Source organism: Oncorhynchus keta, chromosome 4, assembly GCF_023373465.1.
Source record: "Oncorhynchus keta strain PuntledgeMale-10-30-2019 chromosome 4, Oket_V2, whole genome shotgun sequence".
NCBI lineage: Eukaryota > Metazoa > Chordata > Actinopteri > Salmoniformes > Salmonidae > Oncorhynchus > Oncorhynchus keta.
In genome coordinates, this window is record NC_068424.1 from 16,534,002 (window position 1) to 16,553,476 (window position 19,475).

At 47.2% G+C, this 19,475-nt stretch overlaps 2 protein-coding genes across 5 annotated transcripts in view; both read right to left on the reverse strand.

Annotated features, from left to right (window-relative positions):
- LOC118380004 (ribosomal protein S6 kinase alpha-3-like) overlaps window positions 1–3,031 on the reverse strand; it is a 61,186-nt gene extending 58,155 nt beyond the window's left edge. For both annotated transcript variants that reach the window (XM_052502114.1, XM_052502103.1), the window contains exon 1: window positions 2,630–3,031. In XM_052502114.1, the coding sequence (XP_052358074.1) occupies window positions 2,630–2,692 (63 nt within the window). In that variant the 5' untranslated portion in view covers window positions 2,693–3,031. The remainder of the gene's footprint in view (window positions 1–2,629) is intronic.
- A 1,222-nt stretch (window positions 3,032–4,253) lies between these two features.
- LOC118369785 (pyruvate dehydrogenase E1 component subunit alpha, mitochondrial-like) lies at window positions 4,254–18,609 on the reverse strand. 3 transcript variants are annotated; one of them, XM_052502133.1, is made up of 11 exons: window positions 18,427–18,609; window positions 14,785–14,853; window positions 14,406–14,579; window positions 14,031–14,157; window positions 13,804–13,895; window positions 13,625–13,717; window positions 13,399–13,554; window positions 13,257–13,328; window positions 5,809–5,876; window positions 5,362–5,470; window positions 4,254–5,250 (listed from the first exon to the last, which is right to left on the reverse strand). In XM_052502133.1, exons 1-11 carry the CDS (start codon window positions 18,487–18,489, stop codon window positions 5,086–5,088), a joined length of 1,188 nt encoding a protein of 395 aa, XP_052358093.1. In that variant the 5' UTR covers window positions 18,490–18,609; the 3' UTR covers window positions 4,254–5,085. The 3 variants fall into 3 exon arrangements, with proteins under 3 accessions (XP_052358093.1, XP_052358092.1, XP_052358097.1); XM_052502132.1 differs by having other exon boundaries at window positions 13,625–13,732; XM_052502137.1 differs by lacking the exon at window positions 13,625–13,717.
- Between the last annotated feature and the right edge of the window lie 866 nt (window positions 18,610–19,475).

Below are 19,475 nucleotides of genomic sequence, written 5' to 3' on the forward strand. Positions count from 1 at the left end.
AGTGAATGAGCAGTGAGCAGTGAATGAGCAGTGAATGAGCAGTGAGCAGTGAATGAGCAGTGAGCAGTGAATGAGCAGTGAGCAGTGAGTGAGCAGTGAGCAGTGAATGAGCAGTGAGCAGTGAATGAGCAGTGAGCAGTGAATGAGCAGTGAGCAGTGAGTGAGCAGTGAGTGAGCAGTGAGCAGTGAGTGAGCAGTGAGTGAGCAGTGAGTGAGAAGTGAGCAGTGTATAGGCTACATGTAAATCCTTGTAAGTTGGGTTCTCTTTAGAACATTTCCTTCTCTTTGATTTGTTCTGTGTTTTTCTGTTGTGCCCTAGAAACAGTCTGACAGCTTCCCTCAACTCATCTCCCACAGAGCACTAACAACATACACACACATTTAACAAGAATATGTTTTTACTCCGGTTATGGAGCTTGTCTGATAGAGAACAGCGAAAGGGAGAGAGAGACAGAGAAAGGAGGGGGGGTATTGAGAGAGGGGGTGGTATTGAGAGAGGAGGGGTGGTATTGAGAGAGGGGGTATTGAGAGAGAGGGGGTATTGAGAGAGGGGTGGTATTGAGAGAGGGGGTATTGAGAGAGGGGGTATTGAGAGAGGGGTGGTATTGAGAGAGGAGGGTGGTATTGAGAGGGGAGGGTGGTATTGAGAGGGGGTGGTATTGAGAGAGGGGGTATTGAGAGAGGGGGTGGTATTGAGAGAGGAGGGTGGTATTGGGAGAGGGGGTATTGAGAGGGGGGTATTGAGGGGGGTATTGAGAGAGGGGTGGTATTGAGAGAGGAGGTGGTATTGAGAGAGGAGGGGTGGTATTGAGAGAGGGGGTGGTATTGAGAGAGGGGGATATTGAGAGAGGGGGTGGTATTGAGAGGGGGTGGTATTGAGAGAGGAGGGGTGGTATTGAGAGAGGGGAGGTGGTATTGAGAGGGGGTGGTATTGAGAGGGGGTATTGAGAGAGGGGGTGGTATTGAGAGAGGAGGGGTGGTATTGGGAGAGGGGGGTATTGAGAGAGGGGGGTATTGAGAGAGGGGTGGTATTGAGAGAGGAGGGGTGGTATTGAGAGAGGAGGGGTGGTATTGAGAGAGGAGGGGTGGTATTGAGAGAGGGGGTGGTATTGAGAGAGGGGGATATTGAGAGAGGGGGTGGTATTGAGAGAGGGGGTGGTATTGAGAGAGGGGAGGTATTGAGAGAGGGGGTGGTATTGAGAGAGGGGGTGGTATTGAGAGAGGAGGGGTGGTATTGAGAGAGGGGGTATTGAGAGAGGGGGTGGTATTGAGAGGGGGTGGTATTGAGAGAGGAGGGGTGGTATTGAGAGAGGGGGTGGTATTGAGAGGGGGGTGGTATTGAGAGGGGGTGGTATTGAAGGGGGTGGTATTGAGAGGCGGGGTGGTATTGAGAGAGGGGGTATTGAGAGAGGGGTGGTATTGAGAGAGGGGGTGGTATTGAGAGAGGAGGGGTGGTATTGAGAGAGGGGGTGGTATTGAGAGAGGCGGGGTGGTATTGAGAGAGGGGGTATTGAGAGAGGGGTGGTATTGAGAGAGGGGGTGGTATTGAGAGGGGGTGGTATTGAGAGAGGAGGGGTTGTATTGAGAGAGGGGGTGGTATTGAGAGAGGGGGCGTGGTATTGAGAGAAGGGGGTGGTATTGAGAGAGGAGGGGTGGTATTGAGAGAGGGGGTATTGAGAGAGGGGGTGGTATTGAGAGAGGGGGGTGGTATTGAGAGGGGGTGGTATTGAGAGAGGGGGTATTGAGAGAGGAGGGGTGGTATTGAGAGAGGAGGGTGGTATTGAGAAGGGGGTGGTATTGAGAGAGGGGGTGGTATTGAGAGAGGGGGTATTGAGAGAGGGGGTGGTATTGAGAGAGAGGGGGTGGTATTGAGAGAGGGGGTGGTATTGAGAGGGGGGTGGTATTGAGAGAGGAGGGGTTGTATTGAGAGAGGGGGTATTGAGAGAGGGGGTGGTATTGAGGGGGTGGTATTGAGAGAGGGGTGGTATTGAGAGAGGGGGGGTGGTATTGAGAGGGGGTGGTATTGAGAGACAGGGTTATTGAGAGGGGTGGTATTGCGAGAGGAGGGGGGTGTATTGAGAGGGGGGGTGGTATTGAGAGAGGGGGGTGTATTGAGAGGGGGGGTGGTATTGAGAGAGGGGGGTAGACAGGAGGTATAACAACAGTGCATAATTATTAAGCAGGTCTGAATCAAACGCGGGAGACTCGACACTTCTGTTAAAACACGCATGCTATAACCAGGCTATAACCTCATCATGCAGGAAACACACACACACCCGCTGAAAGCCGCAACCTGAATCGTGCGGTCTGTTGGGTGGCCGCCCCCTCGCCTTTCTCTCTCTCTATTATCCGAGGCTCAGTAACTTATCCGTAAAATCTGTTTTTAGCCTCAGGCCTGTGTTGCGACGCGTTTGTTTACATCAATGAAGTGCAGCCCAGAGGCAGTCAAAGTGACGATTCAATAGAATCATCTGTTCACATCAACACTGATTCACACAGGCAGTATTGTGGTTATGGAAATGTTCAATACCTGAATACGATATCTGTCTCTGTCTCAGTCACACACACACACACACACACACACACACACACACACACATAGAAACACACAAAACACACACGCACTCACCTCGCTCGTCGCCCGCCCCAGTGTCATCTTCTGCCAGGGATCTGGCAACTGTGCCAGGGGCATCTTGGCGCTCGAGCTGTTCCTCTGATCTATTGTTGTGTTCACTCTATTAGTTTGTTCTAAAGCTTCGCTCCAGACAGGACTGTAGGCTATCACAATGTAGTAGTCTAAAGCTCTGTTCTATTCTAGTAGGCTATTTCTTCCGTTAGACCCATATGAGAGGACAAGGGACAGAGTTGGTTGTTTCTAGATCAGGGGCCGCCCCTTCTTTCTCTAGCGGAATAAACATGAAAACCTCGCTGGGCTACGTAACGCCTTTTACGGAAAATTGTCTCTCCACTTTCACCCTTGTTGTGTCAGTGTGCCGCTTTTCCACTGCCTGCGCTATTCTCTCTCTCTCTCTCTCTCTCTCTCTCTCTCTCTCTCTCTCTCTCTCTCTCTCTCTCTCTCTGTGTATCACTCTCGCTCTCTCACTTCCGTTTTGTCCCAATATGGCGCCGGGTGTCGGCTTACCTGCCTGTCAGACTATAGAGTCACTCATGCGTCATCTTTGGGGGCGTGAACCCGGTATAACGGGACACCTCATCCAAACGGGACACGGGCAGGTGAGGGGGCTCTCTTCAGCTGTGACCTCTAGCCGGGACAGGCACGTGAGACACCGGGTGAGAAGATAAGATAGGCTTTATTATTCGGTGAAGGTGATGCACTGTAGGTAAACGGTTCCAGTCCCGTAGCCATGAATATGCGCAGAATATAACTTTGATCAACATGGAGCTATTCAGGAGAGGAACTGAAATATGCTGCAGGTGGCGCGTTGAAAATGATCTATGATATAGATTGGGCTATCATAATTATATGATATACAGACGTTAGGCCTACATCTTTCAAATTATAGCAAGAATGTGCATATGTTTTTATCACAGGCTACAATTCAACCCATCAAAGTCTACCTCCTTGTTAACAGGTGGATTTCCACCATTGACTTTGGGAGTGTCTGTCTGTCTGTCCGACTGTATAAATCCTTCCTCGCCAGTTAAGGTTTGATGTTGGAGGTCATTAGCAAGAGACTGCTTTATTATGAGCTATTTATAGCTTATCTGCTGTATGGGCCATGCCAGGGATAATGAGAACCATGAATTGACAGAGTCATTATCCGTGACTAAAGAGGTGTGTGTGTGTGTGTGTGTGACTGAAGATGTGCCATGGGCGGGGACAGTATCATTACAGCCCAACTTCAGAGATATTTATACTGAACTGCCAGAATGAACTTGGTGACAGAACATTAATCTCCGTCTTCTCTCATGCAACGGCTTACTGTACAACACTGTGGTGACATCTGGTGGTTGATTACATCTTACGCTGTGTTCAAAACAACTGGGAACTCTGGCGTCTTTCTAGCCTGAAGATCAGTGACGTCATGACTTGGCCTAGTCCCCCCCCCCGTCTCCCCCACCCCCCGCCCCCCCAGACTTCCCAGTTGTCTTGAAAGCACCATTATATTCATGGATGTAAAAGAACTGGATAGGTGGATGCCAGAAGGCTCCTTGTAAGTAATTAACAGCTATCTGGTACATTATTAGCTGTCTGCACACATAACTTTCCAGTGTCAGACACAAACACGTCATACAGACTCAGACAACTTTATTGCTCCAATCAAATCACAACAGTATTACAATCGTTCAGTTCTCACAGATGTTCCTCGTCAGTTTATCAGGGCTTGGATCGGTATCTGCTCCTCACGGAGAGGAGGGAGGGAGGCAGAGAAGGAGAGGGAGAGAGGTGAGAGAAATTAACTACCATTGCTTGTCTCTTTTCCTATGATAACATAACGACTTGCAGTCTGGTGTCTCGTTATTTTATCTATCAAAGTGCAACGAGTGCTACAATAACATCTGGGTCAGAGGTCATACATTAACAGAAGGGAGCATTATAAACAGAGAGACTTGGTTCAACCCAAAACCACCCCCACACACACACCCTTAGCCTGGGGTGGCCAACCCTGGTTCTGAAGTGATCTAGGGTGTGCAACCTTAGTAAGTATCAGCATGAACACACAAGATCCAGCTAAGGAATGTCTTGGTGACTGATTGAATCAGGTGTGTTAGTGCTAGACTGGAACAACAGTCTTCCCTAAGCCATACACCTCCCACCTACAGTCCCTCAGTATCAGGAGAACACATCAATATAAAACGACATACTATACTCTATACATACCAGTGACAGAGAGTCAGAAGAGACAAACTGGTTTGGAATGCTGCTACAGACTGAACTCTGAACTACAAGGTCATGACCTCTCATATTGTGCGTTTAGAGACAACTAACGAGGGAATGAGAAGAGGGACGGAGGAGGAGTAGACTTTCACCCAGGGGTTGGTGTTGCAGAGGGTAGGAAGGGATGTGTAGCTGATAGACTGCACAGTAGTTTGGTCTGTGTGTGTGTGCGCGTGTGTGTGAGTCTAGCTGACAGACTTCAGTTTGACCCAGGGGTTGGTCCCGCGGACCTCCATGGGCAGATCGTTGGCAAAGATGTGGTTACAGAGCTCGTCCAATGGTGGCTCAGGGTCAGAGATGGCAAACTGGGCTGCGTCCTCGATCACCTTCCTGATGTCTACTTCTATCTCCTGTATGGAGAAAGGAAGGACAGAAAGAAGGAGGCAAGGAGGGAAACCATTTGAGTAATTGGACCACCTGTGTGTGTGTGTGGATGCGTGTCGGTGAAGGTGTGTGTGTACCTTGATCTCCTCCACAGAAGCCATGTTGTTGGACAGTATACGTTCCTTCAGCATGGTGATGGGGTCACTCTTACTGCGCACTTCCTGGATCTCCTCACGTGAGCGGTAGCTACAGGAAGTTACATCACACACAGGAAGAGGACTTAGACATGATTAGCAAGGTTCTGCACCAGCCCTTGGTTGATGAGAGAGAGACAGAGAGAGAGACAGACCTGGAAAGGAAGCAGTGCTCTTCCCAAACCAACACTGCACTACACTAAGAGGGGAAAGGGGCGGGGGGTAAACTAGGGAGTGGCAACACAAGGAGGTGGGCAGGGCTAAAAACAGAATAGAGAGGGGGAGGGAGAGAGATGGGAGATGTGGTGAGGAGTGAGGGGGCGGGGAGAGACAGGGTGTTCAGTTGACGAACACATGGTCAGGGGTCAAAGGTCAGAGATCATGTCTCACCTAACCCCGGGGTCGCTCATGCTGTGTCCATGGTAACGGTAGGTCTCCAGCTCCATCACAATAGGACCCTGCCAAGGAGGTTTCAAAAGCAAGACATTCAACAAGCTAGCCAACCCCACCATGATACTGCAGAATAGCCTGATCAGGGATTTATACTGTAGCAGATGATCTTCCTATATCTATGCTGTTTGGCCTGCAGCAGACTAGGAGTGCAAGGCCAGTTACAACTGTACTAGACTGTCTCTATTCTGCTGGTCACGGAGGCTCCCTCTGTCAGGGAAGAGACATTGGTGGGATACTAGAATAGGATCAGTCCTCTGTCAGGGAAGAGATACTGGTGGGATACTAGAATAGGAACAGTCCTCTGTCAGGGAAGAGGCACTGGTGGGATACTAGAATAGGATCAGCTCTTTGTCAGGGAAGAGACACTGGTGGGATACTAGAATAGGATCAGCTCTTTGTCAGGGAAGAGGCACTGGTGGGATACTAGAATAGGATCAGTCCTCTGTCAGGGAAGAGGCACTGGTGGGATACTAGAATAGGATCAGCTCTTTGTCAGGGAAGAGGCACTGGTGGGATACTAGAATCGGATCAGTCCTCTGTCAGGGAAGAGACACTGGTGGGATACTAGAATAGGATCAGCCCTCTGTCAGGGAAGAGACACTGGTGGGATACTAGAATAGGATCAGCTCTTTGTCAGGGAAGAGACACTGGTGGGATACTAGAATAGGATCAGCTCTTTGTCAGGGAAGAGACACTGGTGGGATACTAGAATAGGATCAGCTCTTTGTCAGGGAAGAGGCACTGGTGGGATACTAGAATAGGATCAGCTCTTTGTCAGGGAAGAGGCACTGGTGGGATACTAGAATAGGATCAGCTCTTTGTCAGGGAAGAGGCACTGGTGGGATACTAGAATAGGATCAGCCCTCTGTCAGGGAAGAGACACTGGTGGGATACTAGAATCGGATCAGTCCTCTGTCAGGGAAGAGACACTGGTGGGATACTAGAATAGGATCAGCCCTCTGTCAGGGAAGAGACACTGGTGGGATACTAGAATAGGATCAGTCCTCTGTCAGGGAAGAGACACTGGTGGGATACTAGAATAGGATCAGTCCTCTGTCAGGGAAGAGGCACTGGTGGGATACTAGAATAGGATCAGCTCTTTGTCAGGGAAGAGACACTGGTGGGATACTAGAATAGGATCAGCTCTTTGTCAGGGAAGAGGCACTGGTGGGATACTAGAATAGGATCAGCTCTTTGTCAGGGAAGAGACACTGGTGGGATACTAGAATAGGATCAGCTCTTTGTCAGGGAAGAGACACTGGTGGGATACTAGAATAGGATCAGTCCTCTGTCAGGGAAGAGACACTGGTGGGATACTAGAATAGGATCAGTCCTCTGTCAGGGAAGAGACACTGGTGGGATACTAGAATAGGATCAGTCCTCTGTCAGGGAAGAGACACTGGTGGGATACTAGAATAGGATCAGCTCTTTGTCAGGGAAGAGGCACTGGTGGGATACTAGAATAGGATCAGCCCTCTGTCAAGGAAGAGGCACTGGTGGGATGCTAGAATAGGATCAGCTCTTTGTCAGGGAAGAGACACTGGTGGGATACTAGAATAGGATCAGCTCTTTGTCAGGGAAGAGACACTGGTGGGATACTAGAATAGGATCAGTCCTCTGTCAGGGAAGAGACACTGGTGGGATACTAGAATAGGATCAGTCCTCTGTCAGGGAAGAGACACTGGTGGGATACTAGAATAGGATCAGTCCTCTGTCAGGGAAGAGACACTGGTGGGATACTAGAATAGGATCAGCTCTTTGTCAGGGAAGAGGCACTGGTGGGATACTAGAATAGGATCAGCCCTCTGTCAAGGAAGAGGCACTGGTGGGATGCTAGAATAGGATCAGCTCTTTGTCAGGGAAGAGACACTGGTGGGATACTAGAATAGGATCAGCTCTTTGTCAGGGAAGAGACACTGGTGGGATACTAGAATAGGATCAGCTCTTTGTCAGGGAAGAGACACTGGTGGGATACTAGAATAGGATCAGCCCTCTGTCAGGGAAGAGACACTGGTGGGATACTAGAATAGGATCAGTCCTCTGTCAGGGAAGAGACACTGGTGGGATACTAGAATAGGATCAGTCCTCTGTCAGGGAAGAGACACTGGTGGGATACTAGAATAGGATCAGCTCTTTGTCAGGGAAGAGACACTGGTGAGATACTAGAATAGGATCAGTCCTCTGTCAGGGAAGAGGCACTGGTGGGATACTAGAATAGGATCAGCCCTCTGTCAGGGAAGAGACACTGGTGGGATACTAGAATAGGATCAGTCCTCTGTCAGGGAAGAGACACTGGTGAGATACTAGAATAGGATCAGTCCTCTGTCAGGGAAGAGGCACTGGTGGGATACTAGAATAGGATCAGCTCTTTGTCAGGGAAGAGACACTGGTGGGATACTAGAATAGGATCAGCTCTTTGTCAGGGAAGAGACACTGGTGGGATACTAGAATAGGATCAGCTCTTTGTCAGGGAAGAGACACTGGTGGGATACTAGAATAGGATCAGTCCTCTGTCAGGGAAGAGACACTGGTGGGATACTAGAATAGGATCAGCTCTTTGTCAGGGAAGAGACACTGGTGGGATACTAGAATAGGATCAGCTCTTTGTCAGAGAAGAGACACTGGTGGGATACTAGAATAGGATCAGCTCTTTGTCAGGGAAGAGACACTGGTGGGATGCTAGAATAGGATCAGCTCTTTGTCAGGGAAGAGACACTGGTGGGATACTAGAATAGGATCAGCTCTTTGTCAGGGAAGAGACACTGGTGGGATACTAGAATAGGATCAGCTCTTTGTCAGGGAAGAGACACTGGTGGGATACTAGAATAGGATCAGCCCTCTGTCAGGGAAGAGACACTTGTGGGATACTAGAATAGGATCAGCTCTTTGTCAGGGAAGAGACACTGGTGGGATACTAGAATAGGATCAGTCCTCTGTCAGGGAAGAGACACTGGTGGGATACTAGAATAGGATCAGCTCTTTGTCAGGGAAGAGACACTGGTGGGATACTAGAATAGGATCAGCTCTTTGTCAGAGAAGAGACACTGGTGGGATACTAGAATAGGATCAGCTCTTTGTCAGGGAAGAGACACTGGTGGGATGCTAGAATAGGATCAGCTCTTTGTCAGGGAAGAGACACTGGTGGGATACTAGAATAGGATCAGCTCTTTGTCAGGGAAGAGACACTGGTGGGATACTAGAATAGGATCAGCTCTTTGTCAGGGAAGAGACACTGGTGGGATACTAGAATAGGATCAGCTCTTTGTCAGGGAAGAGACACTGGTGGGATACTAGAATAGGATCAGTCCTCTGTCAGGGAAGAGACACTGGTGGGATACTAGAATAGGATCAGCTCTTTGTCAGGGAAGAGACACTGGTGGGATACTAGAATAGGATCAGCTCTTTGTCAGGGAAGAGACACTGGTGGGATACTAGAATAGGATCAGCTCTTTGTCAGGGAAGAGACACTGGTGGGATACTAGAATAGGATCAGCTCTTTGTCAGGGAAGAGACACTGGTGGGATACTAGAATAGGATCAGTCCTCTGTCAGGGAAGAGACACTGGTGGGATACTAGAATAGGATCAGTCCTCTGTCAGGGAAGAGACACTGGTGGGATACTAGAATAGGATCAGCTCTTTGTCAGGGAAGAGACACTGGTGGGATACTAGAATAGGATCAGTCCTCTGTCAGGGAAGAGACACTCGTGGGATACTAGAATATGATCAGTCCTCTGTCAGGGAAGAGACACTGGTGGGATACTAGAATAGGATCAGTCCTCTGTCAGGGAAGAGACACTGGTGGGATACTAGAATAGGATCAGCTCTTTGTCAGGGAAGAGACACTGGTGGGATACTAGAATAGGATCAGTCCTCTGTCAGGGAAGAGACACTGGTGGGATAATAGAATAGGATCAGCTCTTTGTCAGGGAAGAGACACTGGTGGGATACTAGAATAGGATCAGCCCTCTATCAGGGAAGAGACACTGGTGGGATACTAGAATAGGATCAGCTCTTTGTCAGGGAAGAGACACTGGTGGGATACTAGAATAGGATCAGCTCTTTGTCAGGGAAGAGACAGGATACTAGAATAGATCAGCTCTTTGTCAGGGAAGAGACACTGGTGGGATTTGTCAGGATCAGCTCTTTGTCAGGGAAGAGACACTGGTGGGATACTAGAATAGGATCAGCTCTTTGTCAGGGAAGAGACATTGGTGGGATACTAGAATAGGATCAGCCCTCTGTCAGGGAAGAGACACTGGTGGGATACTAGAATATGATCAGTCCTCTGTCAGGGAAGAGACACTGGTGGGATACTAGAATAGGATCAGCTCTTTGTCAGGGAAGAGGCACTGGTGGGATACTAGAATAGGATCAGCTCTTTGTCAGGGAAGAGACACTGGTGGGATACTAGAATAGGATCAGTCCTCTGTCAGGGAAGAGACACTGGTGGGATGCTAGAATAGGATCAGCTCTTTGTCAGGGAAGAGACACTGGTGGGATACTAGAATAGGATCAGCTCTTTGTCAGGGAAGAGACACTGGTGGGATACTAGAATAGGATCAGCTCTTTGTCAGGGAAGAGACACTGGTGGGATACTAGAATAGGATCAGCTCTTTGTCAGGGAAGAGACACTGGTGGGATACTAGAATAATATAAGCCCTCTGTCAGGGAAGAGACACTGGTGGGATACTAGAATAGGATCAGTTCTTTGTCAGGAAGAGACACTGGTGGGATACTAGAATAGGATCAGTCTTCTGTCAGCTCTTTGGGAAGAGACACTGGTGGGATACTAGAATAGGATCAGCTCTTTGTCAGGGAAGAGACACTGGTGGGATACTAGAATAGGATCAGCTCTTTGTCAGGGAAGAGACACTGGTGGGATACTAGAATAGGATCAGCTCTTTGTCAGGGAAGAGACACTGGTGGGATACTAGAATAGGATCAGCTCTTTGTCAGGGAAGAGACACTGGTGGGATACTAGAATAATATAAGCCCTCTGTCAGGGAAGAGACACTCGTGGGATACTAGAATAGGATCAGTTCTTTGTCAGGGAAGAGACACTGGTGGGATACTAGAATAGGATCAGTCCTCTGTCAGGGAAGAGACACTGGTGGGATACTAGAATAGGATCAGTCCTCTGTCAGGGAAGAGACACTGGTGGGATACTAGAATAGGATCAGCCCTCTGTCAGGGAAGAGACACTGGTGGGATACTAGAATAGGATCAGTCCTCTGTCAGGGAAGAGACACTGGTGGGATACTAGAATAGGATCAGCTCTTTGTCAGGGAAGAGACACTGGTGGGATACTAGAATAGGATCAGCTCTTTGTCAGGGAAGAGACACTGGTGGGATACTAGAATAGGATCAGCTCTTTGTCAGGGAAGAGACACTGGTGGGATACTAGAATAGGATCAGCTCTTTGTCAGGGAAGAGACACTGGTGGGATACTAGAATAGGATCAGTCCTCTGTCAGCTCTTTGGGAAGAGACACTGGTGGATACTAGAATAGGATCAGCTCTTTGTCAGGGAAGAGACACTGGTGGGATACTAGAATAGGATCAGCTCTTTGTCAGGGAAGAGACACTGGTGGGATACTAGAATAGGATCAGCTCTTTGTCAGGGAAGAGACACTGGTGGGATACTAGAATAATATCAGCCCTCTGTCAGGGAAGAGACACTGGTTGGATACTAGAATAGGATCAGCTCTTTGTCAGGGAAGAGACACTGGTGGGATACTAGAATAGGATCAGCCCTCTGTCAGGGAAGAGACACTGGTGGGATACTAGAATAGGATCAGTCCTCTGTCAGGGAAGAGACACTGGTGGGATACTAGAATAGGATCAGCTCTTTGTCAGGGAAGAGACACTGGTGGGATACTAGAATAGGATCAGTCCTCTGTCAGGGAAGAGACACTGGTGGGATACTAGAATAGGATCAGCTCTTTGTCAGGGAAGAGACACTGGTGGGATACTAGAATAGGATCAGCTCTTTGTCAGGGAAGAGACACTGGTGGGATACTAGAATAGGATCAGCTCTTTGTCAGGGAAGAGACACTGGTGGGATACTAGAATAGGATCAGCTCTTTGTCAGGGAAGAGACACTGGTGGGATACTAGAATAGGATCAGTCCTCTGTCAGGGAAGAGACACTGGTGGGATACTAGAATAGGATCAGCTCTTTGTCAGGGAAGAGACACTGGTGGGATACTAGAATAGGATCAGTCCTCTGTCAGGGAAGAGACACTGGTGGGATACTAGAATAGGATCAGCTCTTTGTCAGGGAAGAGACACTGGTGGGATACTAGAATAGGATCAGCTCTTTGTCAGGGAAGAGACACTGGTGGGATACTAGAATAGGATCAGTCCTCTGTCAGGGAAGAGACACTGGTGGGATACTAGAATAGGATCAGCTCTTTGTCAGGGAAGAGACACTGGTGGGATACTAGAATAGGATCAGTCCTCTGTCAGGGAAGAGACACTGGTGGGATACTAGAATAGGATCAGCTCTTTGTCAGGGAAGAGACACTGGTGGGATACTAGAATAGGATCAGCTCTTTGTCAGGGAAGAGACACTGGTGGGATACTAGAATAGGATCAGCTCTTTGTCAGGGAAGAGGCACTGGTGGGATACTAGAATAGGATCAGTCCTCTGTCAGGGAAGAGACACTGGTGGGATACTAGAATAGGATCAGCTCTTTGTCAGGGAAGAGACACTGGTGGGATACTAGAATAGGATCAGCTCTTTGTCAGGGAAGAGGCACTGGTGGGATACTAGAATAGGATCAGTCCTCTGTCAGGGAAGAGACACTGGTGGGATACTAGAACAGGATCAGTCCTCTGTCAGGGAAGAGACACTGGTGGGATACTAGAATAGGATCAGCTCTTTGTCAGGGAAGAGACACTGGTGGGATACTAGAATAGGATCAGTCCTCTGTCAGGGAAGAGACACTGGTGGGATACTAGAATAGGATCAGTCCTCTGTCAGGGAAGAGACACTGGTGGGATACTAGAATAGGATCAGCTCTTTGTCAGGGAAGAGACACTGGTGGGATACTAGAATAGGATCAGCTCTTTGTCAGGGAAGAGACACTGGTGGGATACTAGAATAGGATCAGCCCTCTGTCAGGGAAGAGACACTGGTGGGATACTAGAATAGGATCAGTCCTCTGTCAGGGAAGAGACACTGGTGGGATACTAGAATAGGATCAGCTCTTTGTCAGGGAAGAGACACTGGTGGGATACTAGAATAGGATCAGTCCTCAGACATTAGATTGTCTGAGACAAAGTGATTCTTAACACTCTAAGCTCTTAAACAAGCTATCACTTTTTCATCTCTGCACCAATCAGAACTCCTCTTCTCCAGCTCTATAACCAATCATAGTTCACCTTCCCGGCTCTGCAGTAGTCTGCAGCAAACTTGATAGCCTCCCTCACACACAGCACGTCCATGCCATCCACCTACACCACAGGGACAGAGGGGTCAGTATAGCAAAGATACACTCATTGACTGTGTGTGTGTGTGTCCTACCTTGATTCCAGGTATATAGTCTCCTCTCTTGAAGTAGTCAGTGCTAGCAGAGGATCTCTCTACAGACGTCCCCATGCCAAACTTGTTGTTCTCACAGATGAAGATACACGGCAGCTTCCACAGAGCCGCCATGTTGAACGACTCAAAGATCTGGCCCTGATTGGACAAGAGCAGAGACGATGATGATGATTTAATAACTTCATTGTAACTGTTAGATAGACCTCACCTGGTTGGCTGCTCCGTCTCCGTACAGCGCCACGCACACCTGGTTGTTGCCCTGGTACTGACAGGCTAGTGCCACACCAGCACCCAATGGAACCTGTAGACACACACACTGCGAGAATGCATGTTCCCCTCTCGGTCTAGGTTTGTGTGTGAGAGAGTCTGACCTGTTCAGAGAGTTACCTGAGCCCCCACGATTCCATTCCCTCCATAGAAGTGTTTAGCGTACATGTGCATAGAACCACCTTTGCCCTTGGCCACACCTCCTCTACGACCTGAGAACAAGAGACAGAGAGAGAATAGAAATCTATGTCAGGTGGAAGGATCAGTTTATCTTCCTTAAATCCTGACTGTAACCATTAGGAGTAAATACAAATCTGACCTTCGATCAGTTTCTAGGTGTGTCTCACCTGTGAGTTCAGCCATGATCTCTCTAACGGATACACCCCGTGTGAAAGTGTAGCCATGGGCGCGGTACGCTGTGATCAGGTGGTCTGTTGGGTTGATGCCCGCCTCGATGCCCATCGCACACGCCTCCTGTAACACAACCAACAACAGCTAGGAGAGAGAAGGGGAGTGTGTGTATGTTCCTTTCTCTCTTGCTGTGTGTGTGTTCTAATCCATATGTAATCTATATGTAATGTGTGTGTGTGTGTGTGGCGTGTGTGTGTGTGTGTGTGTGTGTGTGTGTGTGTGTGTGTGTGTGTGTGTGTGTGTGTGTGTGTGTGTGTGTGTGTGTGTGTGTGTGTGTGTGTGTGTGTGTGTGTGTGTGTGTGTGTTGTGACCTGTCCGTCGTAGAGGTGGCAGAAGCCTCTGATGATCTTCTGCTTGTAGAGCTGGTCAGCCTTCAGCTCCATGCGTCTCATGGTCTGCATGGTCCTGTAGTACTGGAGGCCCTGTTCTCTCGTCAACACCGCTGTCTCAGAGGGGCCCGCCTCCAGACGGTGCAGCTCACACTTCTATTGGACAGCACAGAGGAGGGAGGAAGCCAGGCAGCTCAACCAATCAACCAGATAAGTTTGATAAGGAAGTTTCCATTTCATACTGCATCTCGGGCTTGTTCAGCAGGGTATGATAGAAGTGTGTTGTGTAGAAGAGACATGTCCAGGAGAAATCTATTCAGTACGTGTCACATGCATTTGTTTTGTGTGTATGTGGACTCACCTTGATGTCAAAACTGGCCTGTGGGGTGAAGTCAGTGAAGAAGCGTGAAGACAACACCATCCTGGCCCCCTGCAGAGAGAGAGCATGACAGGAGAGCTAACTAACATCAAGGCGGTGGCCCGTTCCTGTAGGTTCATGCTCTACAACATCCGCAGAGTACGACCCTGCCTCACACAGGAAGCGGCGCAGGTCCTAATCCAGGCACTTGTCATCTCCCGTCTGGATTACTGCAACTCGCTGTTGGCTGGGCTCCCTGCCTGTGCCATTAAACCCCTACAACTCATCCAGAACGCCGCAGCCCGTCTGGTGTTCAACCTTCCCAAGTTCTCTCACGTCACCCCGCTCCTCCGCTCTCTCCACTGGCTTCCAGTTGAAGCTCGCATCCGCTACAAGACCATGGTGCTTGCCTACGGAGCTGTGAGGGGAACGGCACCTCAGTACCTCCAGGCTCTGATCAGGCCCTACACCCAAACAAGGGCACTGCGTTCATCCACCTTTGGCCTGCTCGCCTCCCTACCACTGAGGAAGTACAGTTCCCGCTCAGCCAAGTCAAAACTGTTCGCTGCTCTGGCCCCCCAATGGTGGAACAAACTCCCTCACGACGCCAGGACAGCGGAGTCAATCACCACCTTCCGGAGACACCTGAAACCCCACCTCTTTAAGGAATACCTAGGATAGGATAAGTAATCCTTCTCACCCCCCTTTTAAGATTTAGATGCACTATTGTAAAGTGACTGTTCCACTGGATGTCATAAGGTGAATGCACCAATTTGTAAGTCGCTCTGGATAAGAGCGTCTGCTAAATGACTTAAATGTAAATGTGTACCACAGGGGTAAATTATAGCTATGCAGGAATCCCTCGCCTACAGGCAAAACTAAATAGATGTTGTTTTCAAACTCTCGCAAGAATGTTTCAGATGAACTACTCGTTCACTCAGATGGTTCTCCAATCGAACGTGTTCCCACACATAAATACTTAGGCATTTGGATTGATATGGTCTTTTTCTACAGAAACAGATCATTAATTTCTCTAAGAAGGAAGCAGATTATTCAGTCAGCCTTATCTGTTCTTGATTATGGTGATATTATTTATCAAAGTGCAGCTGCTTCTACTCTTAAACCATTGGATGCCATCTACCATAGTGCCCTTCATTTTGTTACAGGTTTGACACTAACTACTAAATCCTGTATCAAAAGGTTGGCTGGACTTTTCTAAAGACCTGCAGATCTCTACATTTCTTCCTTTGTGTTTACGAGGCCCTACTTCAGAAACTTCTGTCTTATCTAACTTTGCTGTTGAAGTGTAGACACCTGAGTTGCCTAACCCGTTCACAGGATTGGTTAACTACCGAGCTAGATACATCTGCTTTTATACTTTACAAAAATAAACGCAGCATGCAAGAATTACAAAGATGTTATTGAGTTAAAGTTCATGAGGAAATCAGTCAATTTGTAAAAAGATTCATTAGGCCCTAATCTATGGATTTGACATGACTGGGAATACAGACACAGTGGGGGAGAACAAGTATTTGAGACACTGCCGATTTTGCAGGTTTTCCTACTTACAAAGCATGTAGAGGTCTGTAATTTTTATCATAGGTACACTTCAACTGTGAGAGACAGAATCTAAAACAAAAATTCAGAAAATCACATTGTATGATTTTTAAGTAATTAATTTGCATTTTATTTATAAAAAATTACAGACCTCTACATGCTTTGTAAGTAGGAAAACCTGCAAAATTGGCAGTGTACTTGTTCTCCCCACTGACTGTATGCATATGTTGGTCACAGATACCTTTAAAAACAAAATTGGCCACACAATGGGACTCAGGATCTCGTCACGCTATTTCTGTGCATTCAAATTGCCTTCAATAAAATACAATTGTGTTTGCTATCCATAGCTTAGGCTTGCCCATACCATAACCCCACCATGGGGCAATCTGTTAACAACGTTGACATCAGCAAACTGCTCGCCAACACGACGCCATACTGCGGTTGTGAGGCCGTTTGGATGTACTGCCAAATGCTCTAAAACTACATTGGAGGCAGCTTATGGTAGAGAAATGAACACTCAGTTATCTGGCAACAACTTTGGTGGATGTTCCTGCAGTCAGCATGCCAATTGCACGCTCCCTCACCTTGAGACATCTGTGTTGTGTTAGAAAACTTCACATTTTAGAATGACCTTTTATTGTCCCCAGCACAAGGTGCACATGTGTTATGATCATGCTGTTTAATCAGCTTCTTGATATACCACACCTGTCAGGTGGATGGATTGTTTTGGCAAAGGAGAAATGCTCATTAACAGGGATGTAAACAAATGTGATTTTTTTGTTTGTTGAGCGAAATAAGCTTTTGTACATATGGATCTTTGATTTCAGCTCATGAAACACAGGACCAACACTTTAGATGTTGTGTTCAGCGTAGTTTTAATGCACAAAATTCAAAATACAATTAATCTTGATGTTCTAGTGCCATTTCGAGGCAATTTGAAGTATTGATCACGGACTTATTTGTGGAGCAATGCAACTGTTTTTCTGGGTGATTTGTGCTTCCCATGGCTGTTTTTGTATTTTAATCACACACACACACACACACACACACACACACACACACACACACACACACACACACACACACACACAGTCAAAAGTTCTGACACCTACTCATTCAAGGGTTTTTCTTTATTTGACTATTTTCTACATTGTAGAATAATAGTGAAGACATGACTATGAAATACCACATATGGAATCATGTACTAAACAAAACAGTGTTAAACAAATCACTACCTCTTGAAGCTGGTTGAGAGAATGCCAAGAGTGTGCAAAGCTGTCATCAAGGCAAAATGTGGCTACTTTGAATAATCTCAAATATAAAATATATTTAGATTTGTTTGCAATTTTTTGGTTACTACATGATTCCATATATGTTCTTTCATAGTCTTGACGTCTTCACTATTATTCTACAATGTAGAAAACAAATTTAAAAAACAGAATGAGTAGTGTATAATGTGTATATTTATGTTGCATATACAGGGCGCATTTGTAAAATATGCCTAGTTCTCAATATGTTTTCCCTAAAAAAAGCCAGTGCACCTGTTCCCCTTGTCCCTGTACTTCCTAATCAACTTTTAGGAAATAAAAATAAGACAGCAAAACTCGTGGCTCCCTAGTGGCGCAGTGATTTAAGGCACTGCATCTCAGTGCTTGAGGCGTCACTACACAAACACCCGGGTTCGAATCTAGGCTGTGTCACAACCTGCCCTGATTGGGAATCTCATATGGACTGGTCGTGTAAATAATAATTTGTTTTTAACTGGCTGCCTTATTTATGTTTAGAAATAAATTATCCAGCTACATCTATGTTCGAATTTTATCTGGCCGAATAGAACAAATGCATGGACACGCTGTCATCAATGCAAGCGCCTAACAACAATGATTTGGATATTGTGTTGTTCATTTGGGGCTGTGAGTGACCATGTTAACGGGCCGACATCTACAAGGTCAGCACTGCTATCTGGGACTGAAGCTACTAGCAACCTCTCATCTGGCAAATATCGTCAGCTAGCTATCTCATAGCGAAATCACCTAGCTAGCTTTCAGCACCATGGACAGCGGCACGTAGGTTGCCAGTAGTACGTACCACATTCTTGCTGGCGTTGCCAAGTCGGTACACGTTTGAGATGAGGGGCAACATCTTTTGCATGCTACTGGACACTTCGTTCTAGCACCAGTACAGAAGATCCGATTTAGCTAGCTAACGGATTAAAGGCGACAACAAATATCAGCGGACACTTTCGTGGTGGGTCGGGTGGCCAACTAAAACTATCACGGGGTTGGCCAAGACAGGGTGCAATGCATGCCATTGTGATAATCAAGTTTGGGTGCAGCCCTGCACAACGTTCAACCGAATTTTCATTGTTCAATATGTAGGTCTATTCTAAAACTGCTTGAAATGTTAGTTTTTTTTATTGCCTGGCTGTATCTTTAAAGTGTTCTAACATTTTTGCGGCTCTGCCAGCATGGGAAAAAGCAAATGTCCAGCTACTGTCTGTGTGCTTTCGCTCAACCTACCCTGGATTTTTTTGGGTGGAGATGACGTCCCGGACGCTTTCAAACCATTTATTCACATATTTTATACTTCTGTAACTCGGCTGAAGCAAGAAGGTCCATTGCCCACCTGTCCCTGGCTGTCCCCTGCACCTGAGCAAGGTAAAGAGTGCGTCCCACCACGTGCTTTACCTGCACACTGCTATAATAAGCAACTGCCTGCTCATCATGTTGCTGTATTTATTCACTTTTAGTCCTCACATGCTTACATGAGTGCACACACAGAGAAAGAGGCACAGAGACACAGAACGAGCGAGAGAGAGAGAGAGAATGTCCTCTCCTCTCACCTCCAGGGGTATGTTCATCATAGACAGCGTAGGTGTTCTGAGACATGTGACCCTGAATGACCTCCCAGTAGGACATTCTGTAGACGAGACCTTGCGTCTGGTCCAGGCTTTCAAACACAACTAAACACAGTGGTGTAAAGTACTTTTTGGGGTATCTATACTTTACTATTTACTATTTATATTTGACAACTTTTACTTACTTTTACTTACTTAACTTTTACTTACTTACTTTTACTTAAATAATGTACTTTTTCCCTGACACCCAAAAGTACTTGTTATTTTGAATACTTAGTTG